The 20,420-nt window shown below is 46.7% G+C and overlaps 1 protein-coding gene across 1 annotated transcript in view; it reads right to left on the minus strand.

Moving 5' to 3' along the window:
* LOC138785315 (immunoglobulin lambda-1 light chain-like) overlaps window positions 1-19,904 on the minus strand; it is a 152,497-nt gene extending 132,593 nt beyond the window's left edge. Inside the window, exons 1-2 of the mRNA XM_069961128.1 lie at window positions 19,839-19,904; window positions 19,410-19,726 (exon numbers count right to left, since the gene is read on the minus strand). Coding sequence (XP_069817229.1) covers window positions 19,410-19,726; window positions 19,839-19,884 — 363 coding nt within the window. The 5' untranslated portion in view covers window positions 19,885-19,904. The remainder of the gene's footprint in view (window positions 1-19,409; window positions 19,727-19,838) is intronic.
* Window positions 19,905-20,420: the final 516 nt, after the last annotated feature.

The following is a 20,420-nucleotide window of genomic DNA, read 5'->3' on the forward strand; positions in this document are numbered from 1 at the left end:
GCAGACTGTCTGAGAACCTAAAATGCTGAATTCAGGGGCCAGAAAGGTCAGTGCTTATCTAGGAACTTGCTGAGAGAAGATTGCAGCGTGTTGTTCTGTGCAGGTACTCACTCACTCCTCCCAGCCCCTCCCCTTTCCATAGAGCATAATGGACACAGAAATCCTGCTTCTTCTGAAGTGAGGGGGGAGCTAGGAAAACAGCTTTTTCAGTACAGAAGGAAACTCTTTTGGTAAATAAAACCTATTACAGAGTTTCTTAAAATCGCTTGTACTATAGATATTTATTGTTTTCAAAAAAATGACCCTGAAATGACAGTTACGGTTTAAGTGTCAAGTACTGTATACTGGTTGATTCTCGCATCCAAAAAAAATCTGTTTTCTAGACAACCCAGATATAACCAGTTATGTTAGAGCCCTAGTTCCTCATTGCATTATACCATAGTGTATGCACTGCCTGACCAAAGAGCACAGTAATATTCTCCATCATCATCAGCCTCTACTCTTCGGATGGACAGGAAAGCCATTCCACCTGATAAGGATCCGGTGAATCGATCTGATACTGTTGAGGGTCTGATGTTGTGGTTATCATTACCATTACTACCGACTATGCCTTTAGGAACTTTTCTAGCTTCTTGGTATACCCAGGTGGGGTAGTTAGATGCAACTACTGGGCCTCCACTCCGAGTGCAGATCAGCTGGATGTTCCCTCCAGGAGACACCAAAACTCTTCTGTCTTGGATAACTGTGAACTGGGCCACAGAATCTGCAAGAGGAGCAAAATGTTACATAGGGTAGAAAGGAGAAGTGTGGTCACACATAGTGATATCACAACCTTACATGAACAAGTAAGGACAGTGCAGAGGATCAAAAACCAAGACATGATGGAAAAGAGGAAATAAATTTGGTGAAGCAAAGAGATATACTTGTATGCAGGTTCTCTGGAGGCTTTATGACATCCCATAAGGTGAAGGTGCGGCCTTGTATGCAAATTATCAAATCATGTACTGCATTTATTAAAGGGGTTGTTCACCAAAAGATTTTTTCTTTCAAATATACTGGTACCAGAAAGTGTCAGAGATTTGTAACTTACTTCTATAAAAAAATCTCCAATCTTCCAGTACTTATCCACTTTTGTATGTCCTGCAGGAAGTGGTGTAATCCAGTCTGACACAGTGCTCTCTGCTGCCACCTCTGTTCATGTCAGGAACTGTCCAGTGCAGTAGCAAATCCCCATAGAAAACCTCTCCTGCTTCCTAGACTGGACAGAATACACCACTTCATGCAGGACATACAGCAGCTGATAAGTACTGGAAGACCTGAGATTTTTAAATAAAAGTAAATTACAAATCTCTGGCACTTTCTGGCACCAGTTGATTTGAAAGAAAAACATTTTGGGGGAACAATCCCTTTAAAGTTTCTCCTGTTTAATATGCTTATCTCATTGTATAAGGAGAAAGACTATTTTTGACTGTAAAGATAAAGAATTTTTTTCTACTCATAACTTTCATTTTTAATGAGATTTTTTGAAACCTTGGGGGAGATTTATCAAACTGGTGTAAAGCAGAATTGTCTTAGTTGCAACCAGATTCCACCTTTCATTTTTCAAAGATTCTGTGAGGAATAAAAAGTGGAATCTGATTGGTTGCTAGGGGCAACTAAGACAATTCTGCTTTACACCAGTTTGATGAATCTTCCCCCTTGTCTTTTTTTTTTTTAGGAATTAGTCTTTTAAATGGGTATAGTGATAGTAGAGAAAGTTTCTAGCACAGCTTTAACACTTGAATAGTGCCTCTGCTCTTCATTCAACAAATAAACAGCTTACTGAGACTGAGGTTCGAAGACCTTTGATCATGGTGCTCTGCCTTGATCGCGTATAGATTGCAACATAGTAGATACAGATTAGGCGGCACTCACCAATGAAGTTCGTGGTCGTTATTGTAGCAAAAACATACACTGATAAACAACGTGGGAGATACAATAGATGCCGGGCGCTCCACAGACAACAGCCATTTCACACTTACAGCCCGATAAGACAACGTTGTTGATCAGTGTATGTTACAAAAAAAAACAAAACACAAACTTAATTGGTGAGTGCTGCCTCATCTTTTGTATCAACTTTGTTGCAATAATTTGGGTATATATATATATATGGAAGCATATGATTATATGACGTTTTTGAATGACTACTTTAAAGGGGAACGAAAATAAAATTCTTTCAAATCATCTGAAGTCAGAAAGTTATATACATTTGTGATTTACTTCTATTTAAAAATCTTAAATTTTACAGTGCTCTCTACTGCCACCTCTGTCCATATCAGGAACTGTCCAGAGCAGGAGAGATTTTCTATGGAGATTAGAAAAAGGAATAAAGTTATAGCGATGTCACATTAATGTCATATATACAGCACAGAAAACAGCATGAAAAAGAAAAAGGCACTTTTTCACTTTTTTTTTTACGTGTAACTGTAATCCGGGAAAAAGTTTAAGGTGCTGTAGAGACCTGTTAATAGTTTTCGTTGATGTGGGTCACAGTGCCGAGACCCCTAATAATTGAGAGATATTTTTCCCCAATGTCTCGGTGCTGCTGAAGATCAATCAGCTGATGAATAGTATGGACTCTGCACTTGGTCCCCCACAGATGAAAGCAGCAAATCCCCATAGAAAACCTCTGCTGCTCTGGACAGTCCCAAAGATGGTAGCAGAGAGTCAGACTGAAAAGAATACACCACTTCCTGCAGGACATACAGCAGCTGATAAGTACTGGAAGACTAGAGATTTTTAAAAAGAAGTAAATTACAAATCTATACAACTTTCTGACACCAGCTGATTTGAAATAAAAGATTTTCGCTGGAGTAAGCCTTTAACACAGAATGAGCAGAGATTCAAGCAACATGTTACAAGTTATACTGAATCTTTTCCTACAAAGATTTATATCAATCTACTTGGCTCTTCTTGCTCTATAACATAATGCCAATAGGTTAGATAGCATTGTCTTGTGACAGGTCCCCTTTAAAAGGGGGGGGGGAGGTTCTACCTAATTGAAAGGATTACGTAATAGGGGAAAATTACTTCCTAGTAGCTTCCACCTAATGGTATAAGATTATTTACCTACTGGTGGCTTTTAACAAATGGGGGAATTATCTACCCTCCAAATTCCCTAGTTGAGCGTTGTACTGTGGTTTTTAGTTAGTATGGCAGTATTATCCAGTAACTATGTCTTGGTGATGGTGATGGTCATGGTGTGGTAGAATTATGTTCTCTTGTACACTATAGTGTTTAGAGTGTTTTTTATTTAGTAACAGTATGATGGACGAGGGGTAGAGGGTGGATTGAAATACTTTGTTTTGCCCTGGGTGCTGCCAACGCATGTTAGACCACTGGGTGATGGCAGCTCTCATGTCCTCTGTACACATTTGGAGTACTACTACAATATACTGTAGCTTACTGTATATTCTGTACACTGCAGAAACAGACACTCCTCTTTTTAACAGGAGTCCCTGCTCCTGGGTCCATAGCACCCAATGCTTATAGTGCCCCAGAAATAGACGTCTTACAAAAAGCACTCTGGGACAGATGCAATGTTAAACAATCTAGTTGGTAATGGCTACTTCTGCACTTCTGTTTTTTCCATCTACGCCTTCAAAACAGCATGTGTGGCTCAGTATTTCAAAGAACAAAATATGTTAGAGCCCTAGTTCCTCATTGCATTATATCACGGTGTATGCACTGCCTGACCAAAGAGCACAGTAATATTCTCCATCATCATCAGCCTCTACTCTTCTGATGGACAGGATAGCCATTCCACCTGATATGGATCCGGTGAATCGATCTGATACTGTTGAGGGTCTGATGTTGTGGTTATCATTACCATTACTACTGACAATACGTTTAGGGACTTTCCTAGCTTCTTGGTATACCCAGGTGGGGTAGTTAGATGCAACTACTGAGCCTCCACTCCGAGTGCAGATCAGCTGGATGTTCCCTCCAGGAGACACCAAAACTCTTCTGTCTTGGATAACTGTGAACTGGGCCACAGAATCTGCAAGAGGAGCAAAATGTTACATAGGGTAGAAAGGAGAAGTATGGTCACACATAGTGATATCACAACCTTACATGAACAAGTAAGGACAGTGCAGAGGATCAAAAACCAAGACATGATGGAAAGAAGAAATAAATTTGGTGAAGCAAAGAAATATACTTGTATGCAGGTTCTCTGGAGGCTTTATGACATCCCATAAGATGAAGGTGCGGCCTTGTATGCAAATAAATATATCAGTCATTTGTTAGAAGTTTCTCTTGCCTAATTTAACTATCTCATAGGGACAAAGATTATTTTGACCCTAAAAACAAATTATTGCTAAGCATATTCCATTAGCCATAGATCGGACAATTCCGCATGCTACAATATGTAATCTGTTTATTTATTTATTTTTATTTTTAGAATGGACAAGGGGGTCTTTTAAACTTTTATTGGGAGGAGGTTTATAAGGGTTTTTAAAATACTTTTAAAAAACTTTTTTTATTACTTTTTTTTTTTTTACTCCTTTATCACTGTAAAATATGCAATTGTTAGATTGCATATACTGATCTATGCTATGCCATAGCATAGATCCGCGTTATCAGCGATCTATGTATAGAGCCTGCCTGAGAGCAGACTCTATACATGGAACGCCGAACCAACAGGACGGAGGTAAGGAGCTTACCCCCGCATGTCGGCACATGTGATCGGGCTGCGGGGGTCCCTATCACTCAGTGACAGATGCTTGATCTGTCACTGAGCACCTTAAACGCCGTAATCGCTATAGATCACGGCGTTTAAGGGGTTAATGAGAGTCGGCTGCGGGATCACAGCTGACTCTCATTATCTCCAGGCCCCCGACTTTGATGTGAACGGGATTGCTCACTCTGCTGTTCTGCCGCTCACATCAGGAAGCCCCTGTAGTCAGGAATGTACATATACATTCCTACTGCACGGGATATGTGCAGTAGGAACGTATATATATACATGTTACTGATGGGAAGGGGTTAAAGAGATAACGCTGATTTTAAACCTTTTTTGTAGGATGAGTCTTAAAGAAGAAATCTGGCCAAAAGCTTATTTTAAGTTTGGTATTGCCCAACAAAAGTTATACAAATTACCAATAGCCTTATTATGGGAAATGTGCAAAAGAAGAGCCCTTGGAGCCTCATCAAAGAGTCTCAAAACACAGGACTAGCCAGATATCCCTCCGGAAAGGACCCAGCCAAGGGGTGGCTCCTGTAAGGAAACCACCAAAACCACCATATTAGGTGCCCTATAAGTCACTGTAATGACAAGGGAAGAACCAAGGCCAGGTAACCATCCACATACAGCTGTTTCGGGGTGTTGCCCCTCATCAGTGTGGAGCAGGATTCTGGCTAGGGGGGGCAATGTCTAGTAGAGCCATAAGAGAAGCAGATCACTGATCTTAGGGAGATCAGCCAAACGACAACACTGCCGGCTGTTAGTGAAAGCGCTCAATGCAGTGAAGTCCTAGGTGCATTGACCCCTGGGAAACATTAATATGCAAAAGACGAGCCCGTGGAGCCTCATCAATGAGTCTCGAAACACAGGACTAGCCAGATATCCCTCCGGGAAGGACCCAGCCAAGGGGTGGCTCCTGTAAGGAAACCACCAAAACCACCATATTAAGTGTCCCTATAAGTCAATATAATGACAAGGGAAAAACCAGGGCCAGGTATCCATCCACATACAGTTGTTTTGGGGTGTTGCCCCTCATCAGTGTGGAACAGGATTATGGGAAATGCACATATAGTATTTTTTTCCTGCACATTTTCTGCACCAAAAATAGTGATGTCACGACCCACTGTATAAGTCCCAGAGTGCAAGCTTGGCCGCTTGCTGCTGCTTCCCCCAGGGCTCGTGGCACACTTTTATCTACCTCTGGCAGAGTTGTGGCGCACGTCCCCTGGGTTAATACGATCACTGGTGGTCAGGGCAGCCCTGCGCACCCGCCCGGTAGGAACAGCTCCCCCAGCAGGGCTCAAGGAGGCCTCCTCCTGACTGCAGCAGCTCCCTGGGACTTTCTCCTGGCCTCTGGCGACCTCGCTCCAGCGCGCAGTGGCCAGGAGGGCGGGGAGAAGCAGCAGCCGCCCAGAGAGAGAGAGAGACGGCAGCCTGGAAGGAGGGGAGAGACGGCAGCCGGCAGTGGAGTGAGGCCACCAGCAGCCAGGAGAAGGTCCCTGGGAGCTGCTACAGGCAGGAGGAGGCTTCCCCAGGCAGGGGCAGGCTGGTGGAGCTATTCCTACAGGGCGAGTGCATGGGGTTGCCCTGACACCAGCAATAGTATTATCCTGGGAGATGGGCAGCACAACTGTGCCGGGGCAGTTGGAGGTGTGCCAGGAGACCTGGGGGAAGAAGCAGCTGCTGCTGGGCACAGTCCTTCCATCCATAGCATTAGCAGCAGCATGGGTTCCTCAGAAGAGGAACGGGCAACCTCCTTAGAATGTTCCCAAAATCTAATTTCAATCTGGGTTGCCAGGGAAATCAGGTCATTCAGGGTGGTGGGTCTGTCATGACCTGCCAGCTCATCCTTTATCCTGTCAGCTAGTCTCTCCCAGAGGACTACTAGCTTTGTGTCCTCATTTCACGTGAGCTGGGCCGCCAGGGTACAGAACTGGATGCCATAGTGCCCTATGGTCTGGGACCCCAGATGCAACCTAAGTAAAGCCGAAGCTGCAGATGTTGTTCAACCAGGCTCCTCAAATAGGGAACGGAACGGGACAAGTAAGAGCTGGATACTAGACATCTACGGGCCTCCATGTTCCCAGATGGGATTCACCCACACCAGGGCCTTACAGGAAAGCAGGGAGATAATGAAGGTCACCCTGGAGAGCTCGGTGAGAAAAGGGTGTCCTTGGAGCTCAAAGTGTATGGAACACTGGTTCAGAAAAGCATGGCACTGGACTGGATCACCATCATAACGGGATGGCAAAGACAGCTGGCCAGCTGGCGCTCCTGGGTCCGGTAACTCAGGTACTGAAGGAGGATTCTGTACCGTCTAAACCGGAGCTGACAAGGTGTCCAGACAAGATGAGATGGTATTCAAGAACTGCATGAGAACGTCTTGTCTGTCGCTCTGGCATCTCAGCTTTATCCTCACTTCCTCCATAGCAGAGTCTGGCTGACCAGCGAAGCTCATGGCGTGAGCATACTATCGGGAGCAGCGGACATGAGCCCACTGTGTCACATGTCCATCTATACCAAATGGTGTTGTCTAAGCGTATCTTCTGTTCTTCACGAGATACTCTTGATGGTGAAGATTTTTCAGAGCATACGCCAGGTTGCTACCTCTTGAGATAGACAAAGCATGTGACAGCAGGTCCCCAGACCAGATAGCAAGCGTGGAGCAACTCGCGTTGCCAAACTGACAGTACAGATAAGTATGCAGACACAGGACACACTGGATCAAAGTATCGGATGCAGGTGATATTGGGGATGAAGACACAAGTGCAGGTCACACAAAGCGGTAACTTGATGCTGGAACGATAACAGGTACAAACAGGGGTTGGGTCAGGTTCACACTCAGGACAGGAACACGCAGGTATACTGGAAGCAACTGAGAGTGCAGGATCAGACAGAAGGTACACCACAGTGGGAAAACAGGGACCAGGTTGGATAGGGCAGGAACACTGTAGAGTGCAGGATACCACAGAAATAGAGGGGGGGCTTCTTCCAAAAACCTGGTCGGTCTGTATAAATAATCCCAGATGTTTGTCTTAATATATCTGTTCTCTAGACCAGTGTTTCTCAACCTGCGGTACGCGTACCCCAGGGGGTACGTGCCGCAGGTTGAGGGGGTACGCGGGGGGAACAAACAAACTTTGGTTCTGGGTGCCGGGACACTGCTATTGCTGAGCAATATCCCGGCACCAAGCACCACGGCAGCTCTCTCCTTACTTCCCCCAGAAGCAGCTCAGCAGCGTTCTGCGGGGGACGGGAGGTGCTGCTGGGGGAAGCATGGAGAGTCAGGGTGATCGCATGGGACGCAGCGTCTGGTGCACGCTGTCCCCCTGCGGCTGCCGGATCCAGGGGCGACAGGAAGATGATGGAGGAAGAGAGGAGGTAATTAGTATGGATTTGGCATCGGGGCGAAAGGGAGATATTAGCAGCAGAAAGGAGTCCGGCCAGCTCCCGGTCAGAGAACCGGGCCGGCGACTGATCATGGTGGGCGGGCCTATCCCAAGCGGGGCTCCTGAGTTGTATGTGGACCAGAAGATGGGGCAGCCCCCACGTCCACAGTCCGCCGCTGCCGCCGCTTCTCCCTGGCCGAGGGCTCACCTCCTCCGGCCTGCCCCTAAGGTGGTCCTGGACCCCAGTGAGTGTGCGGGAGGCTCCATCTCCCGATCCACATCCCACCCCTGCCAGAGCCCCAGGTGGGATAGCTGCGCCCACCACCACCCCCTCTGCCGGCCCGGTTCTCTGACCTGGAGCTCTCCGGACCCCTCTCAGCTCCTAATAGCATCTTCCCACCCTGATTGTGCCCACAACGCAAAATCCACCCCCATCAGCATCTCTCTCACCCAATCACCTCCTCTGTCCCCCCATCAATTACTCTCACCCCATCATCTCCTCTCTCACCCCCATCATCTCCTCTCTCACCCCCATCATCTCCTCTCTCACCCCCATCATCTCCTCTCACCCCCATCATCTCCTCTCTCACCCCCATCACCTCCTCTCACCCCCATCACCTCCTCTCACCCCCATCATCTCCTCCTCTCACCCCCATCACCTCCTCTCACCCCCATCATCTCCTCTCTCACCCCATCACGTTCTCTCTCCCCCATCACCTCCTCTCTCCCCCATCACCTCCTATCTCTCACCCCCATCATCTCCTCTCACCCCCATCATCTCCTCTCTCACCCCCATCATCTCCTCTCACCCCCATCATCTCCTCTCTCACCCCCATCATCTCCTCTCACCCCCATCATCTCCTCTCTCACCCCCATCATCTCCTCTCTCACCCCCATCATCTCCTCCTCTCACCCCCATCATATCCTCTCTCACCCCCATCATCTCCTCCTCTCACCCCCATCATCTCCTCTCTCACCCCCATCATCTCCTCTCTCACCCCCATCATCTCCTCCTCTCACCCCCATCACCTCCTCTCACCCCCATCATCTCCTCTCACCCCCATCATCTCCTCCTCTCACCCCCATCACCTCCTCTCATCCCCATCATCTCCTCTCTCACCCCCATCATCTTCTCTCTCCCCCATCACCTCCTCTCTCCCCCATCACCTCCTCTCACCCCCATCATCTCCTCTCACCCCTATCATCTCCTATCACCCCCATCATCTCCTCTCACCCCCATCACCTCCTATCTCTCACCCCCATCATCTCCTCCTCTCACCCCCATCATCTCCTCCTCTCACCCCCATCATCTCTCTCACCCCCATCATCTCCTCCTCTCACCCCCATCATCTCCTCTCTCACCCCCATCATCTCCTCTCACCCCCATCATCTCCTCTCTCACCCCCATCATCTCCTCTCACCCCCATCATCTCCTCCTCTCACCCCCATCACCTCCTCTCACCCCCATCATCTCCTCCTCTCACCCCCATCACCTCCTCTCACCCCCATCATCTCCTCTCTCACCCCCATCATCTTCTCTCTCCCCCATCACCTCCTCTCTCCCCTATCACCTCCTCTCACCCCCATCACCTCCTATCTCTCATCCTCATCACCTCCTATCTCTCACCCCCATCATCTCCTCCTCTCACTCCCATCATCTCCTCTCACGCTCATCACCTCCGCTCCCCCCTCTCTCCTCCTTACCCCCATCATCTCCTCTCTCTTCCTTAACCTCCTCTATTCCCCTCTTTCCTTCTTTTCTCCCTCAGACCTCACTCTCCCCATGATCTCCTCGTGGCGCAGAGGCTGGAGAAGAGAGGAAGACCCGCTCCATGCCCGGATTGGGTGAGTATAAAGTGTTTTTTGTTGTGTTGGGGCAGGAGGACAGGGAGCATTATTATGGGGGCAGGGTAGGGAACATTCCTATGGGAGCACAGCAGGGCAGGGTGCATTACTATGGGGGCAGGGTAGGGAGCATTACTATGGGAGCACAGCAGGGCAGGGTGCATTACTATGGGGGCAGGGTAGGGAGCATTACTATGGAAGCACATCAACTCCTCTGTCCCCCCATCACCTGGGGAGGAGGTATCTGGCTACATATAGGGAGGAGGTATCTGGCTACATATGGGGAGGAGGTATCTGGCTACCTATGGGGAGGAGGTATCTTGCTACAGGGGAAAAATATTAAACTCTGTGGCATATATCTGGCAGTAAGAGGCATATCAAGCTTCTGGGGACAAGTACGTACATTTGTACATATCCGGCTACAGGGGGCATAGCTGGCATCAACAAACATATCTGGCTGCAGGGGACATACTTATTTACAGACAGCATATTTAGTAGTAAGGGGCATATCTGACTCCAGGGGGTACTTATGGCTCCATGGGACATACCTGGCTGCAAGAGGAATACCTAGCTGAAAGAGGTATATGTGGTTAGAAAGGATGTATTTGGCTGCAGTGGACATATCTGGCTCCTAGCTGAAAGGGACATACCATGCTTACCTGCCCGCGCTCCCGCCTGCTTCTCTGGCATCCGGCTCACTGACGGCCTGCTGAGCCAATCAGTGCACTGTCCCACCGCAGCCACTGATGCCAGAGAAGCAGGTAGGAGTGCAGACAGGTAGGCATGATCTGTTTAAGGCCTGGCAGCTAATTAGGTAAATAGGCTGTGGCTACATTCTCGCAGCAGAATGAAAATCCTCTGTGAGAATGCAGAGGCATAGGCTGTAACAGTACAGAGTATCACAGTGTATTTAGCTGCGAAGCGTACGTGTAAATCTTCCCTAAGGCAATGTTAATAATGGATGGTATCCTTGGGGGTACTCGGCTGGAGCATCTCATCACATGGGGGGACTTGGCTTGAAAAGGTTAAGAAACACTGCTCTAGACAACCTAGATATAAAACAAAATATGTTAGAGCCCTAGTTCCTCATTGCATTATATCACGGTGTATGCACTGCCTGACCAAAGAGCACAGTAATATTCTCCATCATCATCAGCCTCTACTCTTCTGATGGACAGGATAGCCATTCCACCTGATATGGATCCTGTGAATCGATCTGATACCGTTGAGGGTCTGATGTTGTGGTTATCATTACCATTACTACTGACAATAAGTTTAGGGACTTTTCTAGCTTCTTGGTATACCCAGGTGGGGTAGTTAGATGCAACTACTGGGCCTCCACTCCGAGTGCAGATCAGCTGAATGTTCCCTCCAGGAGACACCAAAACTCTTCTGTCTTGGATAACTGTGAACTGGGCCACAGAATCTGCAAGAGGAGCAAAATGTTACATAGGGTAGAAAGGAGAAGTATGGTCACACATAGTGATATCACAACCTTACATGAACAAGTAAGGACAGTGCAGAGGATCAAAAACCAAGACATGATGGAAAAGAGGAAATAAATTTGGTGGAGCAAAGAGATATACTTGTATGCAGGTTCTCTGGAGGCTTTATGACATCCCATAAGATGAAGGTATGCCTTGTATGCAAATAAATGTATCAGTCATTTGTTAAAGGTTTCTCTACCTATCTCATCCACAAATTATTGCTAAGTATATTCCATTAGCCATAACTTTTTTTTTTGTTTATAAAGAGCACAAAGAGATAATTGTTTTTAGGCCTTTTTATGCAGGATGAGTCTTAAACTTTTATATTTTGGACTATATACAGAATATAGGAGCATTTGATTCATATTTTTTTCTAAATGGGGAATATATTAAACAAGACTCTAGTGTGTAGCAGGAACAGGAACAGTTCATATTGTGTGAGGTAAAAGGAAGCAAGGTCCTGATGTGTTATGAGGTAAAAATAGTGACAAAGAAAGACAGATTTATGTAAAAATTTCAGCCAGATGCAACACATCTGCATCAACATTAGCATTTCCTGGGTGATATTTCATGTCGAAGTTAAAGTCTGCTAGTTCCGCCACCCATCTCTGATCAGTTGCACTGAGTTTGGCAGTGGAGAGGACATAGGCAAGTGGGCTGTTGCCCATGTAAACTACAAACTCTGGACTGTAGTACTGTAATCTTTAAACCTTCCACATATAGTGTACGCCTGTACGCCAAGATGAGAAACTCTAGCTTTCCAGAATGCACATGGTAAGTTATTCTCAGCTGCTGTCAAAGTTCTCAAACCATAGCCAATGACCAGGGGCGTAGCTAATGTCTCCTAGGCCCTGGTGCGAGAGGTCAACTTGCCCCCCCCCTCCTTTCACGACCAAGTGATGCTATTGGTGTATATATATATATATATATATATATATATATATATGTAGAAAGGTGGACACAGCACTCAAGGAAACTTATGCAGTTGGTGCCAGCAGTGTATACCCCTGAGGACCGTGGGTATGAACGCATACAAATGAAGGAAATCACTGCGGCACTCCGGTACAGCTCGTGTTCAAATAGTGTAGTTTTTTTCTCCCACAAAGTGCTAATGCACTTTGTGGGAGAAATAAACTACACTATTTGAACACGAGCTGTACCGGAGTGCCGCAGTGATTTTCTTCATATATATATATATATATATATATATATATATATATATATATATATACCAAGACAGATATTACCAATAACACCAGCATATTGGAAGAGAAAGTATTATCACCGTACTTATTACCGCCATACTGTTACCGACCAAATCCTGTATACTGAGACCAATATTACCAGTAATACCAGTATATAGGAAGGAAACATTACCGCCACACCACAACCATCACCACCATATTGTTACTGACCAAATCCAGTATACTAAATCACCTCATCCAGTCATATAGAGGTGGCCCCAGCTCTACACAGGCTCTATACACCATATACATTACAGTGCAGTTATATCAGGTGACTCACATGGGACGTCTTCTCTGATCAGAGTTCTTTCCTTTTCATCTTCTCCACCCGTCCCGGGCCATTATGAGAACTTCACTGAGCCACGAATCCACAGAATCTGCAAGACAGACATATTAGTCTCCTCACACTGGCACCATCCTCATCTCTCTACACACTGCACATCTGTACTGTCCCCTTTACACCCTCATTTAGTGGGTAGCCCTGACTCTATGTGACCCCCTAATAATATATGCCCCCCTCTGTGTATTCCCTCTCCCCCTATGTTGCCCCCCCAAATAGATGGCCCCTCTCCCCCCATGTTGCCCTCCTTATAGATGGCCCCCTCTCCCCCCACCCTCCCTTATAGATGGCCTCCTCTCCCCCCTCCTTATAGATGGCCTCCTCTCCCCCCTCCTTATAGATGGCCCCTCTACCCCCTCCCTTATAGATGGCCCCCTCTCTCCTCACCCTCCCTTATGGATGGCCCCCTCTCCCCCCACCCTCCCTTATAGATGCCCCCCTCTCCCCCACCCTCCCTTATAGATGGCCCCCTCTCCCCCACCCTCCCTTATAGATGGCCCCCTCTCCCCCCACCCTCCCTTATAGATGGCTCCCTCTCCCCCTACCCTCCCTTATAGATGGCCCCCTCTCCCCCTACCCTCCCTTATAGATGGTCCCCCTTCCCCCCCATTATAGATGGTCCCTCTTCCCCCCTCATAGATGCCTCCCTCTTTCCCCCCACCCTCATATACCCCCTCTTTCCCCCCACCCTCATAGATGATCCCCCTCTTTTCCCCCACCCTCATAGATGCCCCCCTCTTTCCCCCCACCCTCATAGATGCCCCCCCCTCTTTCCCCCACCCTCATAGATGCCCCCCTCTTTCCCCCACCCTCATAGATGCCCCCCCTCTTTCCCCCCACCCTCATAGATGCCCCCCCTCTTTCCCCCCACCCTCATAGATGCCCCCCTCTTTCCCCCCACCCTCATAGATGCCCCCCTCTTTCCCCCCACCCTCATAGATGCCCCCCCTCTTTCCCCCCACCCTCATAGATGCCCCCCCTCTTTCCCCCCACCCTGCAGGCTGATAAAAAACTTAACTCACCTGACAACGCGCTCCCACGTTGATCCTCACTCGTTCGGTCTGTCCCCGGCTGCTGCGCGGCTGCCGGGGGTGTCGCGTCTTATCCCCGGCAGTGCGCGCATCCCAGAGCTCCCTGCGCGCCGGAACCGGAAGTCAGGGCCCAAGGCACGCAGGGAGTTCTGGGATGCGCGCGCTGCCGGGGATAAGACGCGACACCCCCGGCAGCCGCGCAGCAGCCGGGGAAGACGGAGCCGGACTCTTGTGACCGCAAGCAAAACAATGCTTGCGGTCACAAGAGTGATTGATCGGGAGGGCCCCGCGGGCCCCCCTTTGTGGCGGGCCCGGTCGCGGCTGCTACGCCACTGCCAATGACTCTCAGCTTGCCATCCTGACGCTGATACAGGACTGCTCCAAGTTCCATTTGAAATGTGTCACAATGAAGCACAAATGGGATGTTGAAGTCTGGGTAGCCCATAACTGGTGGTTTGACTAAACAGTCAGCTAGCTCTTCCAGCACTTCTTCTATATGACTGTTTATGCTATACAATAAAAGCATTTTTCTACATTAGGGGAGCGCAGACAGATATATGAAAAGGCGTGGTGTATTCTTGACCTAACAGCGATCTAAGGGCCGGTTCACACTGAGAAAACACGGCGCAATTCCACGGCGGAGCTCTCCACCGCAGAATCCTGCTGTGCTCAGTGTGCTGCTTTGAGCGAATGGGAGAGCGCGCGCCTGTCCGCTGCCGTCGCTCTCCGCTCGATGATTGAACATGGTTATTCTTTGAGTGGAAAGGAGAGGAATTGCGCCGTGTTTGCTCAGTGTGAACCGGCCCTAACAGTGTCAGTAGTTCGGAAAGTGAACTGCAGCTGACAGATTCCCTTTAAGGTAGATGACTTCCTGATCCTTGTTAAAAAGAACCTTACATTTATCGACTATGTTCACACAACAATTTTCAAGAGCCGTTATTTGCTACTCAAAATAACGGCTGTCATTGCAATGACGGCCATTTAAGTTTAGGCTGAAAGATGGCTGTGTTCAACACCTCTTTGAGTGTGGCTATTATTAAAGGTCCATTGAAATAAAATACCGGACGTCATTGCAAAAAAGATAATAGCGGTTAAAGGACAAAGACATTATTTGACGGCCACGTCAAAAGACATCCATTATTCAATACACTATGGGGAAGATTTATCAAAGTGAGACTTGCTCAGTCGCCCCTAGCAACCAATCAGATTCCACTTTTCATTTTCCAAAGGGTCTGTGAGGATTAAAAAGTGTAATCTGATTGGTTGCTAGGGGCAACTGAGCCAGTTTCACTTTACACCATGTCTCCTTCAGTGTGTGAACATAGCCCTATGCTGCCATCTCCTGGTTCTGCCACCTAACTTCTCTGTTATTTTAGTTTTCAAGTATTTCCATCTTCTGATGTTGCTCTCGGCTGTGGTTATATATTCTAACGCAGCTCTCCATGATGTTACTCTTAGCTTAGTGATGTGTCAAGTTCAGACAACACTTTTGGTTTTCTTCTTCTGACTCTGGTCTGTTACTACACGGCTACTCATTGACTAGGTAGAACATTAAAGAAATCACCACAGCCCACCAATCACCACACAGCTTAGTTCACCCCTATAAAAAAAGAGATTATTTCCTGGTGAGGGACAGAGACACAGACTGAGAGAGACCCTGCTGCAGTGAAGCCAGGCCTGGCCCAGGCCAGGACCCTTGTCAAGGACCACAGAGACTCTACTGTATTTCTTTATGCAAGTAACCTGCATTAGCATGCAGTGCTCAACCCTTGGGAGGGGTAGCCATACTCTGAGGAAAACCTTGTCCATGCCTAGGATCCCTCTTCTGTAACCTAAGGGCAGTAACCACAGCTAGGTACTGACCCCTGTAGGACAAATAGCAGAAAGCTGACGTATCCTGCTGTCTGCATGGCTCTTCTGGGAAGTCTTGAAAAGTCTGGTACGCCCAGTTGTAAAGGAATGGGGCTCATATTACCCAGCCTGGCACTCAGTAAGCAGGTTAGGGCAGAAGGCGTCAGATAGAACACTATATAAAGGTGAGTATGAGTATTCTTCTCTACACTTTTTCTCTTACACACCATCCCGGCAGAGTACACAACTACCTGGATAAGGCCCTCAAGACACATCCCTACTCTCTTCTCTGTACAACTTTTAACTACCTATCACCTGCACCTGCTCTTAAAGTTATACTACCACTTTATTGTATTGTACTGAGGATATTAAGTAAACTGTTCATCCAGCAGACGGCATAGCTAATATCTTATACACCAATGTATGTTATTGCGCTAGTTCCTCATTGCATTATATCACGGTGTATGCACTGCCTGTATGAAGAACACAGTAATATTCTCCATCATCATCAGCCTCTACTCTTCGGATGGACAGGATAGCCGTTCCACCTGATATGGGTCCTGTGAATCGATCTGATACTGTTGAGGGTCTGATGTTGTGGTTATCATTACCATTACTACTGACAATAAGTTTAGGGACTTTCCCAGCTTCTTGGTATACCCAGGTGGGGTAGTTAGATGCAACTACTGGGCCTCCACTCCGAGTGCAGATCAGCTGGATGTTCCCTCCAGGAGACACCAAAACTCTTCTGTCTTGGATAATTGTGAACTGGGCCACAGAATCTGCAAGAGGAGCAAAATGTTACATAGGGTAGAAAGGAGAAGTATGGTCACACATAGTGATATCACAACCTTACATGAACAAGTAAGGACAGTGCAGAGGATCAAAAACCAAGACATGATGGAAAAGAGGAAATAAATGTGATGATGCAAAGAGATATACTTGTATGCAGGTTCTCTGGAGGCTTTATGACATCCCATAAGATGAAGGTGCGGCCTTGTATGCAAATGATAACAGCATTTACTAGTTAAAGGGTACCTGTAAGCACAGATACTGACAACTAGTGGCAGCATAGACTCCTAAGCCGGAAGTTAGAGCGTCCTTGATAAAGCACCACACATGTCACCACTACTGATGATTGGCTGAGCAGCCTGTGACTTCAGAGACCGGGTCTGAAATTGCACCGGCAGCTGTGGGGAGGTGGCAGAAGCCAGGAAGACACCAAGGAGTGTGGAAAGGAAATGTAGAAATGAATATACTTTATTATTTTCTTTACTCAGTCATCAGCTGTGCTTCTCTATTACATGTAGCAATGCCTATGCCTTGTCCTGGCCTTGTAATGGCCCCTCAGGTTATAATATTCTCAATATATAATGGGCCTTTCCTGGATCATTGTAACTTGAGACTCAACATACAATGCTATATGACATCTACACAATGTTCACAGACACAAGACAGAGATCAAGACTTTATAAAGGCAAACTCATTCACATATCAGCTTTTACAGTCATGGGAAAATCATTGATCAGTATATAAAAAGAGTTACATTACTGTTTATTTCTCTTGGCCACTAGGTGGCACTACTCCTTTAATATACATTCTACTAAGAAAAAAACAAGCAAGGCAAGCATCATGGGCCAGGGAAAACACATGTCATCCCATGTGTCTTGCTTTTGGCCACGACCACACAATGTCTTTTTTTGGCCACCTGACGGCTGTTTTTAGCTATAATTTAACATCAAAATAATGTTTTATTTAAAAAAAAAAAGATTTTTGATAGTTGTCGACTATGCATTGAAAATAATAAAGATTATACTTACCTGTCCAGGCTCTCCAGTTTACCGCTGCCTTTTCCCTGCGTTTCCCACTTACTGCAGCTGCCGTTGAAGCTTCTGAAGTCGTTCCCTGCAGTGACAGGCCCTTTAGCCAATCACTGGCTGAGATGAGACAGCGCCACAGGTAGTGATTGGCTGTCACTTGTAAGATGGCTTCAAAAGCTTCAGCGGCAGCTGCGGTCAGCGAGGAAAAGTCAGCAGTCTGGACTGGTAAGTATTATGTCAGGAATGTGCGTTAGCCTGGTATGAACTGGGCCTGTTTTTTTTGTGACACCCCAGATTGCTTTTACATCCAGCAATGCAGCAGTTCATCAGAACTCTGCAGGATTTGAATAGATCAGCTGCTGGTCCTAGCCTCTGATCCTGGATAAATAACAGCTAGCTGCTCACTTCTCTGCTGGCTATTTCGGTTCATACCTGGATCCCAGTTTCCCTGTGTCTACTCCTGTTATTCCCTTCCTAAATTCCTTCTGACTGCTCGACTTGTTATCTGACCTCCCACCTGACCTTAGACTATCCGATTGGTTTGCTGATTTTGTACTGCGTTGCCCGTTTGGTTCCGACTTGGCTTGTTCACTATTCTATATTGTGTTGGTCTGTCTATCTTGTACAGCATAGGGAACGCCTTTGTGGTTGTCCGCGGCCACCTAGGGCCGACTGAGGCAAGTAGGTAGGGGCAGTGGGTGGGTTGAGACCTAGGGCCCACTGTCTTGTCCTGTCTGTACCTCCCTGTCCTGACATATTATCTTTATTATTTTGTAAGTAACGATTCACATACAGCCCTTATCTCACAGTAATCGAACAGCAGTAATTTTAGCAGATCGGAACTTGCTTACCCTGCTAACTGGGCCGTGGATTCGCAGGGAAATTAGCAAAAATTTTATTCTTTGACTTAGTAAACTTTTTCTAAATTTGCTAACAAAATTTGCAAAAAAAAAGTTTATTCACTTGTCCGCACTCCCCCAGTGTCCTCTTCCATGTCTCCAGCTGCATGCTCAGGCACTGACAGACAGAAAGTCCAGCACCGCGGGCAGTGATTGGCTGAGCTGGCTTTCACGCTTGAGACAGCACGCTCAGCCAATCACTAGCCGCAGTGCTGTCATTCTCAGTTAGGGTATGTTCACACTGAGTAAAACAGGCGGAATTCCGCAGTGGAACTTTCTGTCGCGGAATCCCGCCTGCCTCAGTGTGCCATAGCCCGCCTAGGAAAGATCGCCGCCGCTCCCCACGCGTTGGATTGACATGTCTTTTCTTTGAGCGGAGAACGGTGACAGCGGAAGAGCGAGTGCTCTCCCATAGACAGGTTATGAGTGGGATTCTCCACCGTGGAATTCCACCCGATTTACTAAGTGTGAGCATACCCTTAGTCCTTTTTAGTGAGTGCGGCTAAAGATACGGAAGATGACACTGGGGGAGCACAGACAGGTATGTATAGATTTGTTAAGTTCGATGCGCAAATTTTGCACTAAAAAATCGCAAACGTTGCAAGACTAATTTTTAACTGATTTGCTCATCTCTACTTATATAGTTAAACTTAGCAATACAAAACAAAGTCCAGCTGGGCTGTTGTAGTGCCTGTAGTCTTCAAGTGAATGTCTTAAGAGAATGTACAGATTACTATTGTAAGTATCTGTATTACTTCCTCATAATCTTCTGTTGCGGTGCCACTGACTACCAGTCCATGTACAACAGTAATAGACAGCATCATCCTCCTGCTGAACCCCATTGATATTGAGATAACCTATATTATTACTGGCAGACCCCACAAAACGCTCTGGGACATCTTTCCCCTTGCCCTTGCTGGATTCAGTGAAATAATATAGAATGTATCTGGGAACGTTGTTGTCCTTTTGTTGGATGAACACCACCCTGTTTGAGGCCACAGTGAGACCTCCGCCCAGAGTACATGAAATCTTGACGGTTTGTCCAGGAGACGTTGTTATTGATGGTTTCTGTGTCACCGAGTGCTGTGCCTGAGACTCTGGAAGACATAAGGATTACATAGAGTATAATGAGAATATCACAGAGTAATGATGCTGCAGTCCTCACCGTTCCTCATCGCATCTGTAACGTTAGAAAAAAATGTATCTTACCAACTAATAAGATGAGCAGCAAACAAAAACTCTGAAACTTGACCATGATGCACCAGGACACAGGAGACAGCTACACAGATGTGATACACTGAGGGGTGACTCTTATAAACAGATCTTACACCTCCCATTATGCAAAACCTATAGTAACGTCCCTATCATAAATGGTTATGTTTCTGTAAAACTCTGCACATACTTAAAGTGAATCTGTGAGCTGACTTTCAGGTTCCCAACTGCTGATACTGTTAGATAGCTGTTAGGACAAGGAGACACATGATACCTTACATATATCCATCTGTGCTTCCAGAATGTAGAAATATGCTTTTATCCTTCAGTGAAAAGTGTCAAAATGGCATTCCCTTCCCTATCTCTGGTACATTGACAGTCAGGGAATTTTTTCAAAAATGTTATCTTTTGAGGTAGTAAAGCAGAACAGAAAATGATGTATTTCACGTATCGCTGTAATTATACAGATAAACATAATACAGTTAAAATGCCAGTTTTAAGGGGAATGTATCGCTTTTACTGATTAGAGTCTGTTTTTATTTTCTGATTGTAATTTTCTTCATATCATTCTTTGTACAT

The sequence above is a fragment of the Dendropsophus ebraccatus genome, chromosome 3, assembly GCF_027789765.1.
Source record: "Dendropsophus ebraccatus isolate aDenEbr1 chromosome 3, aDenEbr1.pat, whole genome shotgun sequence".
Taxonomy (NCBI): Eukaryota; Metazoa; Chordata; class Amphibia; order Anura; family Hylidae; genus Dendropsophus; species Dendropsophus ebraccatus.